Source organism: Triticum aestivum, chromosome 6D (assembly GCF_018294505.1).
Source record: "Triticum aestivum cultivar Chinese Spring chromosome 6D, IWGSC CS RefSeq v2.1, whole genome shotgun sequence".
NCBI lineage: Eukaryota > Viridiplantae > Streptophyta > Magnoliopsida > Poales > Poaceae > Triticum > Triticum aestivum.
The window spans coordinates 315,828,558-315,853,711 of record NC_057811.1 but is presented as its reverse complement, the minus strand read 5'-3'; the positions used below and the strand labels follow the sequence as shown (position 1 = coordinate 315,853,711).

Sequence of the window (25,154 nt, the reverse complement as noted above, 5' to 3'; positions counted from 1 at the left end):
CTTGTTGGTTGGCTGCTCCGAGAGAACTTGACACTTGTCATAAGAGAGCAACCCATCCTCTGACGATTTTGAGAGAATCCTAAGTGAGGAAAAAACCCATAGCCAAAGTGATTGAGCATCACTGAAGAGATTGATCTGTGTGATCCGACGCTTGTTACCTTTGAAGACTGTCATTCTTCCAGACGGTTAGGCGTCAAGTTCTGTGTACACCAAGAGTCATTGTGGTGTGCTGGTGAACAAGTCTGTGAAGGTTTTGGAAGTCTACCTTGAAGACTTAACATGAGTGATTGGGTGAGGACTAAGTGACCTTAGCTCAAGAGGAATACGGCGAGGACTGTGTGTCCTCTGAGTTGCAACTCGGCCGCCTCAACCATACGTATAGTTGATGCAACAACTAGAGCTGGTCTACCGAATTCCATTGTCTTCACCGAGCCAACCTGATTTCAAATTCCTCAACTCTCTCTTACTTTAGGAAACTGCTTTCAAACAGTCGGATGTTTACATCCGCATCTCCAGCCGCCTCCTCTGCCCACCCACCTGCCCCCTCTCTTTATTATCTCCTTCCTTATCTCTTTTTCTTCTCCCTGCACACGAGATGCTAGCGGCACTGTGCTATGAGGCGGAGCTGCGGGAGGTCAGCGACAAGACGGATGCAACAACGCCGATGCTACGACATCGTCGCCGTGCTGCAAGCCAATGTTGCGACGACTAGCGCATGCTGTGAAACAGTGTTGCGCCGACGCCGTGCTTCAAGCAGATGCTGCCGCAATTGGTGACCTGTTGCGACGCCTCCGCCATGCTTCGAGCCAATGTTGCAATGGCGCCGTCGTCCTGCGAGTTGATGTTGAGACGCCGCTTGCCGGAAGCATCCGGTTTTGCATGGTCACTCGCCGGTGCTCGCCAGAAGCATCTGATGTTGCAAGGCCACTCGCCGGTGGGAACGCAGGTGCTGCTCGGCTGCTCGCCGGAAGCATCTGATGCTGCGAGGCTTTCATGCTGCGATCCGGTGCTACGACGGCGGCTGAACTGCTGCGACGGCGCCGCCGTGCTGCCATGGACGTCATGCTGTGAGTCGGCTCTGCCAACTCGGGCTGCTCCGGGGAAACTGTGACGACGATTTGCAACGACGACTCGGGCTGCTCCGGCGCCGCCATGCTGCGAGGCTGCCGGAGTTGCTGCGAGCTGGTACTGTCGGAGTTCTACGGTGCCACCGGAGTTTGCTACGTATGCGAGGCCATGTGTGCGGCGTTCTGTGATTGAGAAGAAAGAAGGAGAGAAGTCTGTGATGCGTTGACCTCCATCGTACATCGAGAGAAGTCCAGAATGATGGTTCAGGAGGCGGATGTTTTTTGCTTTTCCTACATCCGGATGCCGCCTAGCAGCGGCCCTTACTTTATTCCACTGCTGAAGAATTTGTGATCTGTGCTCTGACGAATTTGAACTGAAGAATTTCATCACACCATCTTTCATTTCCTCAGTTCATTTTCTTCATGTGTGTATGAATGTATGATTGGATGTTTTTCACTCTTACGTATCCTGATTGCATGTACTCTGATTCAGTGATGACTTAGTTTCCATTGTGTTTCTATTTCTTCACTCTGATCATCTTCAAATTCTTCAGAGTTTGACGAATTTCTAAAAATCTTCCATTCACCCCCTCTGGGAATAAACCTGCGCTTTCACATGCGCATGGGGCTAACTTGGCCCGTATGCACGGAGTCCAACGGCTGGAAACGGTCACCTAAGGGAGAACACTGGTTTTCTCCTACCTCCAACCCTAATCCTTTTGCCTTGTTGAGCAACCACCATTTTGAACGTCTGCTTTTCTCATATCTCTCAATCCCTCCACCCAAATTTGTTGATACTTTGGGGATTGAGTGAGCAAGGCCCGATCTACACTTTGTCCAAACCAATTCACGTTCCCGTAAGATTTCTTCACCAACAACTTGTTACTCTTTGAGCTTGGTCTCCTGGACATTTAGGGTTCTTACGGAAGCTTCCTTGCTTGTGGCGTGCTTCAGAGACCTATGAAAAGGTGTGGTGTGGTCGCCTTCATGACCAACCCCGAGTGATTCGAAGCTCATCCGTTGGTGGTGACTCGAGGAGAACACGATGAGCTACTTGGTAGCGTTCTGGAGCCATGGCACCGGCACTTATCCAACAAAGATTAACACTTCCTCAAGAAAGTGTGAACTTGGGATAAAATCCGCGTCCCTAACTCACTTTGTTGCGTTCTTGTCCAAGTCCATGTTTTCGCCCAAGAGTTTCTTAGGGCTAGAGGTTGTATCAATGATTTCTAGATCAATCTCCTCCTGATCCCGACAACTACCTTTCCCTGCAGGAGCAACACGAGTCCCATCACCTGGAATTCCACGGCTCACGGAAGGGGGACTTTGTTGCCCCATGGGCTTACTCTTCTTTCTTATTCTTGAAAAAAATAAAAATAAAAATAAAAGACTCTCTTTCTTCTTTTTTTTGCGAGAAATTTCCTAAGAGACTTGGTCCCTTCTGTTGCGTATACGTGTCACAATTGTCTGATAGTTTTTTGGGAGAATTGTTGTGCTGCTTACGCACGGACGGTAGTCGAACAAGGCACATCCATTTATTATTTTACTTCTTCCATGCTTCCTCTCAACCCAAGCTTCTGTGACCGCCTGATTCCGGAGCTACGAAACACCGATTTCCTTCTCCGCTCGACGACATTGACATCACACCAGTAGGAGTACGTTTCGTTTCTTGGCTGCCGCTATACTTGCTGCCCGGCAGAAACCGAGCCGACTCCCCACGTTCCCAGCACGTAAATCATCGCGAACGCGGCGGGCAAGGCAGCGTTTTCGGCGTGACCCGAACAAACCTTTCGTTCTGGTTGCAACGGCCTCTGCCGCCCTCCCCTACGTCCGTCTACTCTGTGTACTACTCCCGTCGTCCGCATTGGTACTTGCTACTACTGCCCAACCGTACCGATTTGGCGCGTGAGACGCCGTGATTTGTATTTTGGCGCATCAATTCAATTGAAAGCGTTGCCTGGCCGCAAGGGGGGATAGGGTGGGGCGGTCGGCCCGTTGCCAGGCACACATGGTGCGTGAAGCCAAACGGAGCGCCGAGCCGTGCAGAGTCTGTGCAGCCTCTGACCCGTTGCCGTGTGAGCAAGTCACGCCACACACACACACACAATGACACAAACTGAGTGGTGAGGTGTGTCCTTGTGTCACTGGGTGGTGGGGTAGAAACCTGAAAGGGTGCCGTGTGAATCCCACACTGTGGCGCTTATAAAAAACCAAGCCGAGGCGCAGTAGCAGGAGCGAGGCTGGACTCAGTACCATCTTCCTTCTGATTGGCCATTGGGGTGGCCGGGTGGGAAGGAAGGAAGGAAGGAAGGAGGCGACCACAGCCAGCCATGGCGACCAGGCCGGGGCCTTTGACTGAATGGCCGTGGCAGAGGATGGGCAACTTCAAGGTACGCACTACGCAGGCGATAGCAATGCTAGCTCTTCCTCCGTCTTCCTCCGTTCTTTGCTCTGTTCCTTCCTCGAGTCGAGATGCGTGGGAAGAGGCTTCTCTAGAGCAAGAAACTAGGTTGGTTGAACTGATGCATCAACCAAGTAAACCAGTACTGTATTTCCAAAGCAAATGTTTTCTGTTGCCACTCCTGGCAGGCTTGCTTGGATATTCTTGTGTGGCACCCGCAATAGTTGTTGATGCTTTGCATGGTTCTGCTCTTGCTAGATTTAGCAACACGAGCAATAGAAAATTTTCCTTTCATCCTTTACCCATCCCACCCCCACTCCTATTTTGCACTATACTGCCTCAAAATCAAATTGCGCCTGCAGTTACAAGTGAGGTCAGCTCTTTCATTCTGAGGAGAAAAATATATTTCGTTTCCCTGCTTAATCCATCTCAGATTTGAGGACACCAGACAGACATTTTAGTTCTTGGGCTCCTGCCAAACTTAGGGGCGTGGCAAAGAGTCCGGTGAACAATTAAAACGAAATAGTCCCACTCCCAGACTGGAATTTTGACAAGCACCAGATTCTGCAAGAACTCCACCAGCAAGCAAACACGAAATGATTGCTCGTTGTACTGAAAATAATTAGGAAAAAAAATACCCCAGTACTATACCCAGGGTCAGTCAGTCCTGGGCATGAGACAGTGCATTTACTTTGCTCGAAGAGGACGAGATTCTCGACCTGGTACCCGTTCGGTGTTGTTTCTTGTTGTCTCGCGGAATTCATTAGTACTCCCATAGTATAATTAATTAAGGTGGCGAAATGCTGTTATGTGGTGGCGCAGTACCTGGTGATGGCGCCGGTGGTCGTCCACGGCGCGTACCGGGTGATGAACAAGGGGTGGGGCGACATCGACCTGGCCTACTCGCTGATCCTGCCGTCGCTGGCGCTGCGGATGATCCACAACCAGATCTGGATCAGCCTGTCCCGCTACCAGACCGCGCGCAGCAAGCACCGCATCGTGGACCGGGACATCGAGTTCGAGCAGGTGGACCGCGAGCGCGGATGGTGAGCAAACAATCTCTCCTCTCTATTTTCTCAAAATCAGACGGTCACGACCGGATGATGGATCGTTGGAAGTGCGTTTTTATCTGTGTGATGACGGATGACGACTTGACGAGATGTGCAGGGACGACCAGATCGTCTTCAACGGGCTGCTCTTCTACGTGGGGTACCTGGCGATGCCGAGCGTGCGGAGGTTCCCGCTGTGGCGGACGGACGGGGCGGTGGCAACGGCGCTGCTGCACGCGGGGCCCGTGGAGTTCCTCTACTACTGGTTCCACCGCGCGCTGCACCACCACTTCCTCTACTCGCGCTACCACTCCCACCACCACGCCTCCATCGTCACCGAGCCCATCACCTGTAAGCCCAATTCTCTCTCTCTCCGTCTCTCTGTGTCTAATTACCTGCATGAGTTTATATATATATATATATATTGCTCCTCAGGTCTTTAGTTACATATAATAGTACACTTGCTACGTTGTGGCGTTCCTTGGACCAATAATTTAAGCCCGTCGAGTACCACAGATCGTACGGGAAGAATTTACTAGGATCCAAGAACAGTAAACATGTGACCCTGACAAAGGACCGTTTATCAGTTCCATACAAGCAAACTTTACCACCCCTACTACTTACCAGAAGTGTCCAGCCCTGGTTCCAGCTCAGAAAACAGTAATGTCCTGCCGTGCGCCATGTATGCTCTCTCATGATTCATGAATCAGCAGCCCGTCTGGGCCCATGCTCGCCATCTCTCTTTCAAGTTCAACGAAAGGGGCTGGCTTCGACAGGACCACTGGATGGGTACGTGTACCGCAGCGTCTGTCCTCTGTACGCGCAGCTTTAAACCACGGCCCGGCCCACAGCTGCTGCCACTGCCAGGGAGACGAACATGGCATGTGACTGCCTGAAATGAGGGCGGCAGAGGCCACGCCCAACCGAACACAACAATTAGGCCTCGTTTGGTTCACGGGAAATTCGTAGGAAAGGCGCAGGAAAGTTGTTCCTTCGGAATTCGGGACAAAGGAAAGTGGAACAGTGTTCCAGAGGAAAAGCTCCGGCGACGTGCAGCTTTTTACGGATTCCACATGATTGAAAAAATCCACCTATACCCCATGTTTTGGCGGAAGCCCGAGGCAAGGCAATAGAACTACAGTATGAAGAAGAATAGAATATTAAAGAAGAGGAGATCTTTCAGGTGCAGACAGAAGTAATCACTGCTTTAGCCGATTAAAAAAACTAGAGTGGCTGTAGATGGTGCTATCCCGTGCTCTCTCCCATCAATCCGAACACCTTTTGTACTGATTCGTCTGCCATTTCCTCTATTTTGTCATTCCTATGTTCTACGCCTAGATTCCTCTCCCATTCCTCTATTTCTCCTTATTCCTACGTTTTAGTTTCCCATGAACCGAACAGGGCCTTAATTTGGCCAAAAACTTATCAACGGACCTTGGCAATCTTAATCACAAACCAAACAGCTCCGAAATAAAAGGCGGACCGTCCTGCAAAGAAATGCAGCTATTGAGATACCACATACAGAGCAGAGAGTTCAAAATATATACTACTTAATGCAAATATATATGTAGGTGTTTGTGGTCTTTTTCTTTTGGGGAAACCAATTTTGGTCACTTAACTAGCGGTCGATTCTAGATTTGGTCCCTGGAATTTGATACCAGACATCTTCAACCCTAAACATTTGAAGTCCAACAAATTTAGTCTGTTTTTTTTTTGAAAAGGAGGAATACCCCCGGCCTCTGCATTCCTTGATGTACACAACCATCTTATTAAGAAATTCAGGTCCAGAACAAAGTCTTACGTAGTATGAAGCTGAAAAATAAATAAAATTGCCACAACTGGCGAAAATAGGGTGAGATGACTAAACACCTATCCTATTATTGGACCGTCAACCAAACCGGTTGTATGTATCCTGTGCGACCGTCTCCCATCGGTGTATGTGACTTTAGTTAAGTTGGCAATGAGAATGGCCAATGAACAACAAGGTGTTTTTGTACAAGTGGTTGCATAGTTAATGTAGACGTAGCACTAAATAAGAAAAAAAAAAGATAAAAGAAATAAAAGAAACATCTTTCTTGGTGGGGATCCCCCATTCCTCAAAGAGAAACATATTTCTTTGAAAAAATGAAACTATATTGAATATATTCAGAAAGAGACTTTAAACAGAACTATTTAAGGAAATGTAATTTAGAAACATAATATTCAGAAACTTAGGGAAACTTTTAAGAAGTATTCCTGGAATTTTGAAATTTGAGTAAACTTACTAATAACCAAGAACAATTATGGAAAGGTGAAATGTATGGTCATATTTGGTAAACTAATTGTGAATTTTCTACATTTTTTTCTTTTGCTATGAAGTTTTATATTTTAATAGTTTTCACATGTTAAGTAACTTTTAAAGAATGATTTTTCTTTCAAAGTTTTTTCTCACAATTTTCCGACCTCCCCTTTTTTAAAAACTTCCCTGAGTTGTTTTCTATGTTTTTCTTTTGTGTGTGTGTGCGCTTATGGGCTTGCTACTTGGAGATCAGTTCAAATTTGTTTGGCTTTGACGATTAGGGTAATTTTGAAATGCACAAATAGTTGAAGGGGTAAAAAAGGATTATTTGTTTCCCATGTCTTTAGGATCTTGGATGGTGTTAAACATGCTTTCTCCCATAGGTCATAATAACTTGGTCCTAACTGCCAAGAACGGGGCAAAGATTAGTTCCACTGTCAATGTGTCAAAATTTATCTTATTTTCGTTCTATTGTTCTTAAGACTTGTTCCTAACTTGGTTAGTTTGAACGTAATGCAAATGTAGTAATCCTAATTATGAACAAAAAATTGGGGCGATGTGTTGCAGTTGTGCAACCTTCTAACTGACCACTTTTAGATTGAACACTGTTACCATAGAAAGGTTGTGTGCTTTCTAACCAGTAATGTAAGAGCTAAGAGGTGTGTTTGCATAATTACTTCTGTTTGACCAAGCATGTAAAGAACGTGTCATGTTTATGAAAATGTTCTCTTGGTTTCTAATACATCTCTGTATTGCAGCGGTCATCCATCCTTTTGGCGAACACATTGTCTATTTCACGCTCTTTGCAATCCCGATGTTGTCCACAGTTTATATGGGAAATGGCTCCGCCCTCGTGTTTGTGCTGTATATCGTTTACATTGACTTCATGAACAACATGGGGCACTGCAACTTTGAGTTGGTGCCAAAGTGGATGTTCCAAGTCTTTCCTCCTCTCAAGTACCTCATGTACACCCCATCGTAAGTGCAGACCCTTAACATTAATCCCACAACCTAGTCTAGGTATTAACCAAAAAATGATGAGACCTGGAGTTTAGAGAATTCTAGACTTCACTGAAATCAGCATAACAATCTTTTGCCGGTTTCTTATGCAGGTTTCATTCCCTTCACCACACGCAGTTCCGCACAAACTATTCACTCTTCATGCCATTTTACGACTACATATACAGCACTATGGACAAGGCATCTGACGAGCTGTATGAGAGCTCACTGAAAGGGACAGAGGAGACACCTGACCTTGTTCATCTCACACATATGACCAACTTGCAATCGGCTTATCATCTAAGGGTTGGATTCGCCTCCATAGCATCCAAACCATCTGATAACTCCGAGTGGTATATGTGGACGCTATGGCCCTTGGCATGGCTGTCAATGGTGGTAGCATGGATTTATGGGTCATCTGCATTCGTGGTCGAGAGAATCAAACTGAAGAAGATGAAGATGCAAACATGGGTCGTACCGAGATACAACTTCCAAGTAACCAACTCCCCTGGCCATTTATGCGTTTATCTGATGGTTGCAAGTTGCTTAACTATTTTCTTTCTTCCTGCAGTATGGTCTAACATGGGATAGAGAATCGATCAACGACTTAATTGAAAAGGCGATATTGGATGCTGATGTAAGAGGGGTTAAGGTGCTCAGCCTAGGGCTACTAAATCAGGTAACTAATCCTTACTTCAAAAACTCATATTGCCGAGGTACACAGTGTATATGAGCATGGTGAAGACAGAAAAATCATAAAATAACATAATAAAATTAAATAGTACGGAGAAATGTACAGTAATATGTGCTCTGATCCCTTGATATTTTCTCTTCATTCATCTAAAAAGGGATTTACTTTGTATCGTAATCCCAGGTACAGTTCTCTTCATTCTCTTTTTTTTTCTTTAGGCAAAACAGCTCAATGGGAATGGTGAACTATTTAGACAAAAATACCCAAAATTAGGAGTTCGAATTGTTGATGGAAGTGGCTTAGCAACTGGAGTTGTCCTAAAAAGCATCCCTTCAGATGCAAAGCAAGTTTTTCTTCATACAGGGACTTCTAAGATAGCCCGTGCCGTTGCTATGGCTTTATGTGGCAAGGGCATCCAGGTATACCTATATCTTCTTGCAACCATGTCTCTACTTTTATGGGTAAATAGTTTTGTAGAATATTTTCATGGAAACATTTTCTACCCAGGTGATCATGAATCGTAAGAAAGAGTATGACATGCTCAAGTCACAGATGCCAGAGAACAGAGCAAGCTACTTGAAGTGCTCCAGCAATGACATAACCAAGGTAAAAGTTATGTTGATCAATGAAAAGTTTACTGGAAAGTACTTTATTACGTTGTCGAGTGTGGAACTAAATCATGGTTTTATCATTTTTTTTTTCGAAAAGGGGGTTTGCCCCGGCCTCTGCATCAGAAAGATGCATACGGCCATATTATTAAAAAGTCAAAGGTTCGACAAAAGTCTCGTAGTCTCAAACAAAAGAAAGAAAGTCGTTGGCATACCTAAAAGTAGTATCGGTGCACCATAGTATGACCAACTCCCGAACATGTTCTCAGTAACCATTCTAGTCATGAAAACAGTTGCCCTGAATAAGTGCTATGTGATATATTTTTCTGCAAAGAAGGGATGTGGTGATCAATAAAACATTGAAATTAGCCCTAGCATGGGCTCAATATGATTATCGACTTGAACCATAGTGGAAATGGGCAGGAGAAAATGCTCCGGCAGATTCTTGTACTAACAGTCTTGGAAGTAGCTTGTATTGATGTTTCAGTTTGTTGCAGATTTGGCTAGTAGAGAGGATCGACGACAAAGAACAGAGGATGGCACCAAAAGGAACAGTGTTCATTCCAATATCGCAGTTCCCCCTTAAGAAAGTCCGCAAGGACTGCACTTACTTGAGCACTCCGGCGATGAAGATCCCGGACACCATGCAGAACATCCACTCCTGCGAGGTAAAACCACCACCGATTGCAGCGTGTCGTGTGAACGAACCTCTCCTGGCCAGCACTCGATTTTTTTGGCGGGTGACCATCACTGAATATATATATATATATATATATGTTTGGTTCCTCTACAGAACTGGCTGCCGAGAAGGGTGATGAGCGCGTGGCATATCGCCGGAATACTTCACGTCCTGGAAGGGTGGAGCGTGCACGAGTGCGGTGACGACATGATGGACCCTGAGAAGGCATGGTCGGCTGCTATCAGGCACGGCTTCGTCCCTCTCACGAAAGCTTGACTTGGGAAATGTTGCTAAGATGGTACTACCGAGAATTTATGCTAAAACCGCAGCCTTTTTTTCTTTTCTTTCGGGAACACGCAGGAGATCTGTTTGGTCGGACAGCTAAGTCTGTAAGATTTATCAGTGTGAACATCGAACATCAATGCCATTAACTTACTGCTTATGGAGTGCTGTACTTCTGATCATGGTAGATGATGTTTGGCGTTTGAGTTCAAGTAGGAAATAATCGGAACGCCTGATTTGACTGACGGACCGCTGGGTGCGGGGCCGGAGATGAGGTGAACGAAAGAAGGCAAGCTGAGAACTACCTGGACTCACTTCTCCCCTGAGTTTGAATCTGTACGAAGTGAAACAAAAGAGTTTGAATTCCCCGCAAAAAAAAAAGTTTGAATTGGCAGTGTCCTTCATTTCGCCTACGGGTTTGGAATTGGATCTCCCGAGTAATCCTGGTGTCAAACCTAGTGCAATGTTCCACTTCGTGCAGAGTGATCGTGAGGATCAAGTGAAAGTGCAAACATGCCACTGCTCTCCCTCCAAAATTCGGTATAAAAATCCCGTTATGATGGATCTTGGGGAGAGAGAAAAAAATATTTTCGAGAAGCAGCTAATTTGGTGCCTGCAGTGTAACCATTCAGGAATCTCGATTTCGTCTCGGAAGTACGTTCGTGAAAACTGGATTTCTATCAGAAGAGTTGTACATCGGTAATTGCAGCATCAAGCACCAGTGGTCTAGTGGTAGAATAGTACCCTGCCACGGTACAGACCCGGGTTCGATTCCCGGCTGGTGCATTTCGTTGGAACTTTCTTTTTACCTTCCGAGGAAATGCTGCCATCAATTCTCTTTTCGGAGGAACTTTTAACTTAGGATAGAAAACCACTACAACAGTTTAAAGAAACAACTTTGTTAATCTATGGCCTAACCCATTAGCTTTCCGGACACAATGCGTACCTTAGGATAGAAAACCACTATATCTTTTTACTAGGAAACGTCATCATGTCAAGCTTTATTGATTTGCCAATATAGTTACATCATTTGCAAGACCCGTTCGGAGGTTCATCAACTCAATTACACGAAACACTAGTAAATTGTATGTGCTTTGCATGCCATTTAAATATAAGTATAAAAGCATGGAAAAATACATTTGAATATGTATTTCCTTTCCTAGAACTTGATAAGATCCAACTTAGTCCTTACCTCTCTTGAATCTAGATTGTTCTAATCTCTTTTCATTAGAGTATCAGATAGACACATGTGGATAGATGCTTCTAGAACACATGAGATGATAGAGTTGGGGGTTCAATTAAAAGTCCACGTGGCAGAATTTTATGAGTTGAAAACTTTATCCAACAGATGGTAATGCTCGGATTTGCCATCTCTTGACCGTTGGATGGGCATATCCAACGACTAATATTGAAGCTATTGGCACACTATATAGTGGTGTAGCTTATTATCATAAGCAAACTTTGCTCAATTTATACTATATGGAGTGTTTACAGAAATAACTTTGCTAACCTATAGCTTCCCGGACACAATGCATACCTTAGTATAGGAAACCACTACAACCTTTTTGCTAGGAAACGCCATCAAGGCAAACTTTATTGATTCGCCAATATAGTTACATCATTTGCAAGCGCATCAATAAGAAAGCTCGAAGGTTCATCGACTCAATTACATGAAACATTATTATCATAAGCAAACTTTGCTCAATTTATACTACATGGGGAGTATAATCTATGGCCTACCCCATTAGCTTCCCGGCACACAGCATACCTTAGGATAGGAAACCACTACAACTTTTCTGCTAGGAAACTCCATCATGGCAAGCTTTATTGGTTTGCCAATATAGTTACATCATTTGCAATTGCAAGCGCATCAATAAGGAAGTTCGAAGGTTCATCGATTCAATTACATGAAACGTTATTATCATAAGCAAACTTTGCTTAATTTATATATGGGATGTTTTAAAAAAAACTATGCTAATCTATGGCCTACCTCGGTAGCTTCCTGGAGACAAAATGCATAAACTCCACCGATCCTATCATCCTGGTCGTGATGAAACATTACACATAAATTTATGAAGCCTCGGACTAGATCTTGTCTTGTCCAACACATGCATTGACCACTTCAACTGCATCTGATTCAATTTGTATGTGCGCTAGTAATATAAGGTAATGGAGAGCAAGAGGCCTCAAGAAAAACTCCATGGCTATCTCGGCTAACTGCACTAGCATATCCTTTACCTTCTTCGGCATGAAATGACACATCCACGTTAACTTTAACGACTCTATTGATTGGTTTGTTCCACTTTTTGTCCTATTCAGTCAATCGCCCCATTTTTGCGGGTTATGACTCTCTGGTAATTAAGACAGAGCACACACACAACCATAGCTCTCCTAACAATAAACATAGTCTGATCATGATGCATTTGTTGTGGTTGTAACCACTAGAGGTACCAGCATGTTGCTCCAATCCCTCCCTCCTGTGCGTGGCTGATTAGGCATGCAAGATTCAGGCAGCCGCAGAATATGTTGAAGGATCACATAGCCCAATATGTCTACCTGCATAACATTAGTAATAACTTGGGAGAGGCGCAGCAAGCGCCGCATGTCTACAACACAAGCACATCCCAACAACAAAGCAACACATCTCGGCTCCCTTCAAGCAAATATGACATTGGCCATCATCCCCAGTATGTCTATTAGCAAGAATAGATTTTAGAGGTAGTATGCCATGCAGTGCCTTCCCACAATGTTTTTCCCGGTAACCTCAACTTTCACATAATAGAATAAACTGGGTTTGGTGCTGAGGGACCGAACATTGGCATAACTCTATTCTGGAACTGATATTTCCACTCTATAATGATATGCCAATCTGACTGAGAAATAACCAAATATTCATAACTAGTCAAAAGAATTGTAACTCAAGGGAGTTTGGAGAATACGACCAATGCTAACTAGATCAAAAGTGTCCTAGAGTAGTTTCATCCCAATAATCTGTTGCAAGCTCAATCAACTAATTCAATTTTGTAATAAGTACACCTGATCTTTTCTTTTCCTCGATGGGCTGGATGGAATCCAGTGGTCCTCCCAAATATTTACTTTCTCTCCATTTCCAATTCTCACAAATTGCATTCATCTCTCTCCTCTCTTGCGGGGACCAGTTGCATTCATCTGTTTAGAAAGCCCTAGGTACCTCTTCTGAAAACTTCTTAATCACAAATAAATATGGCTAAGTCTTCTGTCTTTTTTCACAAGAAATTCCACCCCTCTATAATATGATTTATTAGACCGACTAAACCAACGTATCTGAACGACGTGCGGCAAGAAAGAATCCATTAGTGCACTCAGTTCAAAGTCTCCCTCTCGGAAATATAAAGAGGAGTTAAGTCATGGTACTTCTATAGAAAAAACTATAATGATTTTGAGGCTATGAATGTGGAAATGCGAGGATGTCCATCATGGATGGGCTTAACACATTGTTGGTCTACAAAGAAAAGTTGAGGTTTGTCCTCCTTGATTGACAACCCAATAAGACCGCAGAGAGGAGGCCTTTATTTGATCTCGATATTGAGTAAAATAAGAAAATTAAATGACCATATTGTCCACCTTTTGCGTCAAGAATACATAATATGGTATGAACGCTCCATATGTTAGCCAATTCAGATGAAAATACATAATAATTCCATATGTTATCCAGTCGAAAAAAATGGAAGAAATTTATCTTCATGCTCGACTAGGATGAGGGCCAAGTTGGGGGCGGTCCAATCAAAGATTCTGTCACTAAATATTACAAAGATATTTTTGTACCACCAGTAGAGAGCATTTTTTCCGGATGTATCCATAATAGTTGATATCACTCAGGTCTCAAAGGCGGAAACTAGGTTTTTAATAGCTCAGTTCTCCAAATAGAAAGTTTGATGTGTGGTTTTTCATATGGAATATAGTAAAGCTCCCGGGGTTAGATGGCTTTCTAGCCGATTTAATGAATGTTTTCCAGGGATGTAATGAAGGTGGATATGTTATAGTAGTTCAACCAACTGCATACAAAAAAACCTTGACATCACCCATTCAAACTTTGGAGAAATAATTTTGCTTCCCAAGACTAAGGATGCTAGTCGGATCCAAAAATATCAACCAATTTGTTTCCTAAATGTCAGCTTTAAGGTTTTTACAAAGGTGGCGACTAACCAGCTACACGGTGGTGGTTGATCTTGTGGTTCGTGGAACATCCCAAATGTAGCAAACCATATATTGCGTTGTTGTTTTTATTTGATGGTCACTTTTGCACTTCATGTCATCATCAAGGTTTTGGCTCCATTAAATAATATATGACATTTTAAAAGTATCAATCATTTCAGTTTTATTGCTCAAGGTCCCCAACTATTTTAAACCTTGGCTTTCAAATCCATTTTGCAAAGGATTTCAATCTTTTCAAATTCAAACTTCTTCAATTGCTACACAGCTTTGCACATATGGTTCTTATCACATTCTTAGCCTCCCATATAAACTTCCTAAATTTAAACCTCCGTCTACTCAGAGCTCTAGTTCAAACCTTCAATTTGTATTCAACTTCATCCAAAAATGTTGCAGACACCTTCATGGGTTTGGAAGTATTCCAGTAAGCCCCTAACAAAGTTTTTTACATTTTCAAATTACCTAGACATTTCTTCTCTCTCTCTCTCTCTCTCTCGCGCGCGCGCGTGCGGGGGACCAGTTGCATTCCTCTGTTTAGAAAGCCCTAGGTACCTCTTCTGAAAACTTCTTAATAGCCAATAAAAATGGATAAGTCTTTTTTTCTTTTTTCACAAGAAATTTCACCCCTCTATAATATGATTTATTAGACCGAATAAACCAAGATATATGAACGACGCAAGGCAAGAAACCATCCATCAGAGCGCTCAGTTCGAAGTCTCCCTCTCCGAAATATCAAGAGGAGATGAGTCATGGTACTTATATAGAAAAAATTATAATGATTTTGAAGCTATGAATGTGGCAATGCGAGGATGTCCTTCATGGATGAGCTTAACACATTGGTGGTCTACAAAAGAAAAGTTGAGGTTTGTCCTCCTTGATTGACAACCCGATAAGACCGCAGAGAGGAGGCCTTTATCTAATCTTGAGATTGAGTAAGAAAGCAAATTAAACGACCATACTGTCTACCTTTTGTGTCAAGAATACATAAAATGGTACGAACGCTCCATATGTTAGCCAATTCAGACGAAAATACCGAATAATTCCGTATGTTAGCTAATGGCAAACAACAACAAAATGTATCTTCATGCTCGACTAGGATGAGGGCCAAGCTGGGGGCGGTCCAATCAAAGATTCTATCACCAAATATTACAAAGATATTTTTGTACCACCAGTAGAGAGCATTTTTTCTGGATGAGTCCATTATAGTTGATATCACTCTGGTCTCAAAGGCGGACACTGGGTTTTTAATAGCTCAGTTCTCTGAACAGAAAGTTCGAGGTTGGGTTTTTCATATGGAATATAGTAAAGCTCCCCGGGTCAGATGGCTTTCTAGCCAATTTAATCAATGTTTTCCCGGGATGTAATGAAGGTGGATATGTTATAGTAGTTCAACCAACTGCATACAAAAAAACCTTGACATCACCCACTCAAACTTTGGAGAAATAATTTTGCTTCCCGAGACTAAGGATGCTAGTCGGATCCAACAATATCAACCAATTAGTGTCCTAATTAAGTGTCAGCTTTAAGATTTTTATAAAGGTGGCGACTAACCGGCTACACGGTGGTGTTTGATCATGTGGTCCGCAGAACATCCCAAATGTAGCAAACCATATATTGCGTTATTGTTTTTATTTGATGGTCACTTTTTCACTTTCATGTCATCATCAAGGTTTTGTCTCCATTAAATAATATGTGACATTTTAAAAGTACCAACCATTTTAGTTTTATTTCTCAAGGTCCCCAACTATTTTAAACCTTGGCTTAAATTCAAATCCTTTTTGCAAAGGATTTCAATCTTTTCAAATTCAAACTTCTTCAATTGCTACACAACTTTGCACATATTGTTCTTATCACATTCTTAGCCTCCCATATAAACTTCCTAAATTAAAACCTCCATATACTCATAGCTCTAGTTCAAACCTTCAATTTGAATTCAACTTCATCCAAAAATGTTGCAGAGACCTTCATGGGTTTGGAAGTATTCTAGTAAGCCCCTAAAGAAAGTTCTTTACATTTTCAAATTCCCTAGCCATTTCTTTTCTCCCAATTCTCTCTTTCTTTTTTTTTCTGAAAAGGGAAAATGACAAAGAAAAGGCAGCCTAATAACCTTCTTACCTTTCACCCGGTCGAGCCTGTTAGGGAACATAGTACAAAACAAAAAAAATCGTCCTACGAGCAAACCAGGAACACTATGAATATGCATAAACAGTTTAGATCGGATCTTTACCAACTCCAAGTTGCAGCAGAAGAAGAGTCGGTGTAGATCGTACTTGAAGTACCTCGAACCGTTCATGAACGATCCCTCGAACAGAATACCGAAAGCACGACCTCTCCACAGTTTACAAGCGTACGGTCTTCACAATCCGGCAGCACTTCGCCGTCTAGAACAAACCGATATCGGAGAATTAGAGGGAGAAGATTAGAACCACACTCGACCTCTAATTATGAGGACTAGAGGATTAGATCTAGCTCTAATTGAATCAACTAGAACTAGGACTAGAGAACTAGAGGAGGCTCCAAAACTTGTGTCTACAAAGGGCCAAATCCTCAAGTATATACAGGTTGGAGGAGAGGGGAGGGGCGCCACAAAGGGGAAGGTTTCCCTCCCCCTTGCACCGGCCTAGGAGGGGGAATCCCCCTCCAATTTGGCCTCCCCTAGCTTGGGGGCGACTCCACCAAATAGGCCTCATAGGCCCATTAACTCTTCCCCTGTAGACCTTATTGTATTCTCTTTGGCCCATTGATATTTAAATAATTATAAAAGCCTCCTAATAATTATTAGAGCCTTTTACTATTAATTTAACATCATCAGAAACATTTTCCAACTATATATCAATTCCCGGTATTACTCGGACTCCGAAACCCTTTTGGTAACACCGGAACACTTTTGGTTCCACTCGAAACTATTTCTAATATTAATGAAATTATTTCATAAATATTTTCTCATAACTCTTGTTCCACTAACACTCAGAAGATAGTGATTTCCTTAAGCTTGTGACCCGGTAGTTTCAACATAGACATGAACAAAAACACCTTCGTTCAATGACCAGTAGCGGAACCATGGACATCCATATTGATCCCTATGAATACACGAATGACATTCGAGTGAACATATGGTTATCATATGCTATTCCCTTTGCTTCTGATAGTTTACAAAACCCGAGGTGAGATATATCGGTATCCTCTTGAATCATTCTCATGCTCACTATACTGGTCTCCTCGTTACCGATTTTGTTCTTCTTTCTCGTTGACATGTTCCGACATCCCTGTAACCTAGTCACCTGTTGAAAGAGCATGGTGCCCCCATGCGTGGTTTTGGTAATTGATGACATTCTCTATGGACTAATGGTTGCCTTGAGTTATATTTGAAGGATTTTTTCATAGGCATTTCTTGAAGTCCATGTGTTGGTTTCAAGGAGTTTTATAGATGACCAAGGTGCTATTCAAGGAATTATCCAAAGATTGGTCATGTAGAATATATGATACAAGGTTGATCAAGACTAAGTCAAACTATGAATCAAGTTTATCAACACGCAAAGCATAGAAGATGTACCAAAAGGGATCAAGTGCTCCCATGGTATGGTAAGTATTGTTCATTACACTTTGTGTACTAACCCATTGTCTACATGATAGTTCTGTGTGGGGTTAGGTTACAGTGTGCAAATTCAAGTGGACTATCACGAAGAGATCATGTCCTTGAAGCTTGCGTCCATTGTGGTGACAATGGACTTGTGAAGATGTGCCGAAGAGTGGCTCACCCATAGTGGAGTATGGGGGAGCAATCAAATTGTCTTCATCGAGCCAACGCAATCAAGAAAGGTGGTCCAACTTGAGGGAGTCAAGATCGTCATCATCTAGCTCAAGTGGACTATGTGCAAGGAAAGGTTTGCCCTTGATAGGTTTTCTATTTTCCCGGTCTCATGGTGGTAGTTGGGAGACTGGGTTATAGGATCGATTATTGTACTATCAAGGGGGGCTCTCAAGTGAGTAGCTTGATCCTGTTGATCGTAGAGAGCTCAAACCATTGCATCCTTTCATCATCTTTCCTAGTTCTTGTTTGGTGTTTCTCTCTATGAGTTTTAGAGCTTATGGTCATCTTCATGACAAGCTCGAGTTCATCAAAAATGGAGTTCATATGCATCTTTATGATGTTTTCAATGTGGGAGTTTATGCCGGTTCTTCTCTGATGGAGGTTCTTCGCTGTTGGATAGTATTTGTCGTCATCTATCCAACAAGCTTGAGTTTGCTCAATTCGGAGCTCATTTGCAGAAGTTATGGCCGTTCAGGTTTTATTGTATCCATCTGTTTTTCTTGGGCTTCTTAGTAGCACCCCGCGGTAGTACTGCTCTGGGAAGCGGTATTACCGCTTATAAGCGGTACTTCTGATGTCCATTTCCGTGGCTACTACCGCTGCTTCTGGGGACTAATCTTTTCGCGTCGGGTTGCGCAGCAGTGGAACGGTAGTACGAGCGGTAGTACCGCTTACAAGTGTACTATTAGGACACGACTCCATATCCTATCTAAACACAATACTACTCAGAGTCCAACTGTAACCTACCTTGTACACTATATTAGACACAACTCTAACAAACTCCTCCTTGGCGAATATTCTCCACCACCCTGAATTCGTTCATGTGTGAAACTTCCATGTACACTGGACTTGAGCTTATCCCATGAGTACCGCTGCTACTACAAAGACTCCATGTGACTCCACCTGCAACATGTAGTCTCTCCTTTTGTTGATCACAGTCAACACTCGAGCAAAATTAATTTCCTCTTTACTCTAGTTTGTGCTTCCAACTTCCAGAGTATCCATCCAACGCCATCACACACTGATCACTGACCTGCATGAAAGTGAACAACTCACATATTGGATGTCACACATAAGAGTTACTTGAACTCAACATCACTGCTCTTTCTTGACCGCCTGTCTGAAACTTGAAAGAATTTCACCGTTGCTTGTAGTCATCTCGAGTCAAATTCGTAGTTGTAACACCACATGCATGACCACTAGATCCCTGGCCCGTCTGCATGTCCCAGGCATACCTGATGTCTACTACACAACTTGTTCTTGTAGACTCGTGTTGGGCCTCCAAGCGCAGAGTTTTGTAGGACAGTAGCAATTTTCCCTCAAGTAGATGACCTAAGGTTTATCAATCTGTGGGAGGCATAGGATGAAGATGGTCTCTCTCAAACAACCCTGCAACCAAATAATAAAAAGTCTCTTGTGTCTCCAACACACTACAATGGTAAATTGCATAGGTGCACTAGTTCAGCAAAGAGATGGTGATACAAGTGTAGTGATGATGGTAGATATTGATTTTTGTAATAGTAACAATAAAAAACAGCAAGGTAACGAGTAACAAAAGTGAGCACAAACGGTATTGCAAAGCTTGAAAATGAGGCCTAGGGTCTGTACTTTCGCTAGTGCAATCTCCCAACAATGCTAATATAATTGGATCATATAACCATCCCTCAACGTGTGATGAAGAATCACTCCAAAGTTCTTATCGAGTGGAGAACATAAGAAGAAATTGTTTGTCGGGTACGAAACCACATTAAAGTTATTCTTTTCGTTCGATGTTCAAGAGTTTGTACTAAAATAACGCGAAGTTATTCTTTCTGTTCGATCTATCCAAGAGTTTGTACTAAAATAATACCATATGATACGCATCAACCAACTCTAATGTCCACCTAGATACTCCAATGTCACCACAAGTATCCATGAGTTAATTATACGATACGCATCAAACAATTTCAGATTCATAATACTCGATCCAATACAAAGAACCTCAAAGAGTGCCCCAAGATTTCTACCAGAGAAACAAGGACGAAAACGTGCATCAACCCCTATGCATAGATTACCCCAGTGTCACCTCGGGAATCCGCGAGTTGAGTACCAAAACATATATCAAGTGAATCAATATAATACCCCATTGTCACCACGGTTATTCATATGCAAGACATATATCAAGTGCTCTCAAATCCATAAAAATATTCAATCCGATAAAACGAATCTCAAAGGGAAAACTCAATTCATCACAACAACATAGAGAGGGGAAAACACCATATGATCCAACTATATTAACAAAGCTCGCGATACATCAAGATCGTGCCATATCAAGAACACGAGAGAGAGAGAGAGAGAGAGATTAAACACATAGCTACCGGTACAAACCCTTAGCCCAGAGGGTGGACTACTCCCTCCTCATCATGGTGGCCGCCGGGATGATGAACATGGCCACCGGTGATGATTTCCCCCTTCGGCAGGGTGCCGGAACGGGGTCTAGATTGGTTTTTCGTGGCTACAGAGGCTTGCGGCGGTAGAACTTCTGATCTAGGGTTATTTCTGATGGTTTCTCTATTTATAGGATTTTTTGGCATCGATTTCACGCGAAGATGGGTCTCGAGGTGAGCACAACCCACCGGGGCAAGCCAGGCCCCTCTAGCGCGCCCTGGTGGGTTGTGCCCTCCTCGTGGCTCTTCTAGCCCTCCCACGAAGCTTCTAGTGCCTCTTTTGTTCCAAAAGAATTGTCAAAAAGTTTCGTTTCATTTGGAGAACTTTTATTTCTTCACAAAAAACAACACCACGGTAGTTCTGCTGAAAATAGCGTCAATCCGGGTTAGTTCCATGCAAATCATACTGAAACCATATAAAATTGTTGTAAACATGGCATGAATACTTCATAAATTATAGATACGTTGGAGACGTATCAATACTGCATGCCTCGCCGCTATTACCGCGTCGAGCCTCTCTGTCCCAGCCGAGTCTCAATGGTCGAGAACCCACACCACTCAACCCCTACTGCAGAGTACCACCGATCATCATCGACCGATGACGAGTCTCACGCTTCCATTCGACCATTGGGCTCCAGTCCGAATTACATGTCATCCGCTTTTTTCCATGCTGAAATAGGCTTCAATTCTCTGGATCCTTACACCGTAGCCCTCAATCCAATTCCACCTTCAACATGACTCCATGGTAGATGATCAGTCCACCCCGCGCCCCCTCGACTTCAAGCTCCCATGTGCACTGTCTTGAATCAACCCCGCGCCATAGTCTTGTTGAAGCCACACAAGCCTTTGAGCCTGCACCGCGTGTTTCCACGCCCAGAAGTCGGTCACCATTAGCATCACGCTCCTATATCATCATCGTCGATCCGAACACCATCTTCTGAACCAACCGAACTGCGTCGATTCGTTAGACTATCTAGTCCGATCCAGCCGAACTTGTCCGGCTGCATGACACGCTCGAGGCTCCCAAATCGTCTCCCAAGAATTTCTATCTATCACATGATAATTCCATCTTAGTTGAATTGACTTCCCGCAACACCTTCAAGCGTCTTATTGTGCCAAAAAATCTTTCATCCGTGTCTGCCATAACCCAAGGTTTTTAGTTTCGTGAACTTCTCCACCTCAAACCTGGTACACATTGGCGGCATGGTTCTTCGTATGACTGACTATTTGAAAAAATACCCGAGCATCCCCGTGACGCCAAAGTACACGAGAAAACCTAGCGTGGTCTCGCCTCCATGCAGTAGTAGCAACCAAAATTTTGGCCTTCACGTGATATGCTGATGTCTACTACACAACTTGTTCTTGTAGACTTGTGCTGGGCCTCCAAGCGCAGAGTTTTGTAGGACAGTAGCAATTTTACCTCAAGTGGATGACCTAAGGTTTATCAATCTGTGGGAGGTGTAGGATGAAGAAGGTATCTCTCAAACAACCCTGCAACCAAATAATAAAAAGTCTCTTGTGTGCCCAACACACCAAATACAATGGGAATTTGTATAGGTGCACTAGTTCGGCGAAGAGATGGTGATAAAAGTGTAGTAATGATAGTAGATATTGGTTTTTGTAATAGTAAGAATAAAAACAACAAGGTAGCAAGTAACAAAAGTGAGCACAAACGGTATTGCAATGCTTGAAAATGAGGCCTAGGGTCCATACTTTCGCTAGTGCAATCTCTCAACAATGCTAATATAATTGGATCATATAACCATCCCTCAACGTGCGATAAGAACACTCCAAAGTTCCTATCTAGCGGAGAACATAAAAAGAAATTCTTTGTAGATATTCTTTCCGATCGATCTATCCAAGAGTTCATACTAAAATAACACCAAATCAAATTCAGATTCATAATACTCAATCCAACACAAAGAACCTTAAATAGTGCCCCAAGATTTCTACCGGATAAACAAGGACGAAAACGTGCATCAACCCCTATGCATAGATTACCCCAATGTCACCTCGGGAATCCGCGAGTTGAGTACCAAAACATATATCAAGTGAATCAATATAATACCCCATTGTCACCACGGTTATTCATATGCAAGACATATATCAAGTGCTCTCAAATCCATAAAAATATTCAATCCGATAAAACGAATCTCAAAGGGAAAACTCAATTCATCACAACAAGATAGAGAGGGTAAAACACCATATGATCCAACTATATTAACAAAGCTCGCGATACATCAAGATCGTGCCATATCAAGAACACGAGAGAGAGAGAGATTAAACACATAGCTACCGGTACAAACCCTTAGCCCAGAGGGTGGACTACTCCCTCCTCATCATGGTGGCCGCCGGGATGATGAAGATGGCCACCGGTGATGATTTCCCCCTTCGGCAGGGTGCCGGAACGGGGTCTAGATTGGTTTTTCGTGGCTACAGAGGCTTGCGGCGGTAGAACTTCTGATCTAGGGTTATTTCTGATGGTTTCTCTATTTATAGGATTTTTTGGCGTTGGTTTCACGCTAAGATGGGCCTCGAGGTGAGCACAACCCACCGGGGCACGGGTAAGGGCTAAGGCGCGCCCCGGTGTCTTGTGCCCTACTCCTTCACCTTATGGTCCTTCCACGAAGCTTCCAGGGTCTCTTTTGTTCCAAAAAATCATCAAAAAGTTTCAGCTCATTTGGAGAACTTTTATTTCTGCACAAAAAACAACACCACAGTAGTTCTGCTGAAAACAACATCAGTCCGGGTTAGTTCCATGCAAATCATACCAAAATCATATAAAATTGTTGTACACATGGCATGAATACTTCATAAATTATAGATACGTTGGAGACGTATCATCTGCTCCCTTGGCTCAACTCTTGACGCTAGTGCAATTGCGTTATCAAGGCCTCCTCCTAATTCCTATGGATGCCAATGTGATGGATTCTTTCCCTGGCCCAAATTGATCCATCTCCTGCCTTTTTGTGTCTTGTCTCAAACAAATATCCGGCACGCTCATGCTTGAGTTCCTGCATGGGATAACATCATTGAGCCAGCTCCGCTGTACCCGTGCGCGGCCACGCACCACAACCGAGCCGCCTGCTCCATAGCCCGCTGGGCCTTTGCCTCACGTGAACGCCCTGGGCCTTGCCTAGACCAGCTGCTCCCGGCTGCTGCTCGCACAAGTCCCACACATCTCAACTCACCAAGATCGTATCGATCTAACACTTTCCTAGCTCATTGCCGCCTGTACGCTCGCCCAATGGATCCACACGATCAATCGCCGCACGTCTGTCGCTGCCAATGCTTTCGCCTCTCGTCTATCAATCCAATCTCGTCGAGAACTCCGCCAGCTTCTGATTGCTTGTTTTCCAATCTCGTCGAGAACAACGCTGCTGTCAGCTGCAATCTCAGACTCGATACTTCCTGTAGATCAACAATTCACAGCCTTCGTACAACCTAGCTCATGACACCACTTGTTAGAATAAATCTGAGGCATACCGTCGATCATCCGAGGACCAAGCAATCACACGAGGCATGGAACCGATATATGTTAACGAGGTTTAGCGATATGGCTACATCCCCGGGTCCTGACTACGGGCGCTCCTCCCCGTGACACCGTCACAATACTGCACTCCAGCCACCCGGACGCCGACACACGCCGCCGGCTCCCCCTTGCGCGCATGTGCTATTATGTTGGCATAGGTTACATCGTGTGTCTACCGCCACTATATATGAGAGGCCTAGGATACAAGTGTCCTATTAGGACACGACTATATCCTATCTAAACACAATACTACTCAGAGTCCAACTATAACCTACCTTGTACACTATATTCGACACAACTCTAACAGTTCTTGGTGGTCTCCTTGTTCTTCCTCTCATATTCCTCCATAGCTTTTGTTGTTATGGTGGAATTTGGGAGTGAGGGACTTGAACACTTCGTGTGTTCTTGCCATTGCATTAGTTGCATCGATTTGAGTTCTCCACGGTGATACGTGGATGTGAAAGTTGAGAAGCTTGTTACTCTTGGGTGCTTGGGTGCCCTAGACTGTTGGTGGTGTCACGAAGCTCAATCATTGTGGTGGAAAGCTCCGGGACAAGCGTCAGGGTATCCAATTAGGTTGTGGAGATTGCCCTGAGCAATTTGTACAGGTTCCGGTGACTGCACCCAAGGGTTGCCAAAGTGTACGGGTTTGGTGACCGCCCCCAAGGGTTGCCATTTGTACGGGTTCGATCAGTGACCGCCCTCAAGGGTCCCATAGTGGAATCACGGCATCTTGCATTGTGCGAGGGCGTGAGGAGATTATGGTGGCCCTAGTGTCTTCTTGGGGAGCATTATGCCTCCACACCGCTCCAAACTGAGATTAGCATCCGCAAGGGTGTGAACTTCGAGACACATCGTCGTCTCCGCGTGCCTCGGTTATTTCTTACCCGAGCCCTTTAATTATGCACTTTACTTTGTGATAGCCATAATATGACATGTTATATATCTTGCTATCACTAATTGTTTATCTTGCTTAGCATAAGTTGTTGGTGCACATAGGTGAGCCTAGTCGATTTAGTTTTTGTGCTTGACAAATTAAATGCTAATTTTATTCCGCATTTGTTCAAGCCTAAACCATAATTATTTTAAAGTTCCTATTCACCCCCTCTAGGCGACATCCACAATCTTTCCACCTATGTC

The 25,154-nt window shown here is 43.7% G+C and overlaps 1 protein-coding gene and 1 non-coding gene across 2 annotated transcripts; both read left to right on the top strand.

The window, feature by feature from the left end:
* Positions 1-3,264: 3,264 nt before the first annotated feature.
* LOC100192181 (very-long-chain aldehyde decarbonylase GL1-4) lies at positions 3,265-10,214 on the top strand. Its single transcript, XM_044564103.1, has 10 exons — positions 3,265-3,457; positions 4,291-4,514; positions 4,636-4,868; positions 7,554-7,773; positions 7,908-8,289; positions 8,366-8,473; positions 8,704-8,904; positions 8,993-9,091; positions 9,591-9,761; positions 9,887-10,214. Exons 1-10 carry the CDS (start codon positions 3,398-3,400, stop codon positions 10,046-10,048), a joined length of 1,860 nt encoding a protein of 619 aa, XP_044420038.1. The 5' UTR covers positions 3,265-3,397; the 3' UTR covers positions 10,049-10,214.
* Positions 10,215-10,769: 555 nt separating this feature from the next.
* Positions 10,770-10,840, top strand: TRNAG-GCC (transfer RNA glycine (anticodon GCC)). Its single transcript has one exon. It is a non-coding gene; the product is annotated as a tRNA-Gly (tRNA).
* The last annotated feature ends 14,314 nt before the right edge of the window (positions 10,841-25,154 follow it).

Coding starts and splice junctions, on each gene's coding strand:
- LOC100192181 (XM_044564103.1), top strand. CDS start 3,398: ATGGCGACCAGGCCGGGGCCTTTGACTGAATGGCCGTGGCAGAGGATG. Junction 8,474..8,703: donor GCCTAGGGCTACTAAATCAG/GTAACTAATCCT, acceptor TTTTTTCTTTAG/GCAAAACAGCTCAATGGGAA. Junction 8,905..8,992: donor TATGTGGCAAGGGCATCCAG/GTATACCTATAT, acceptor TTTTCTACCCAG/GTGATCATGAATCGTAAGAA.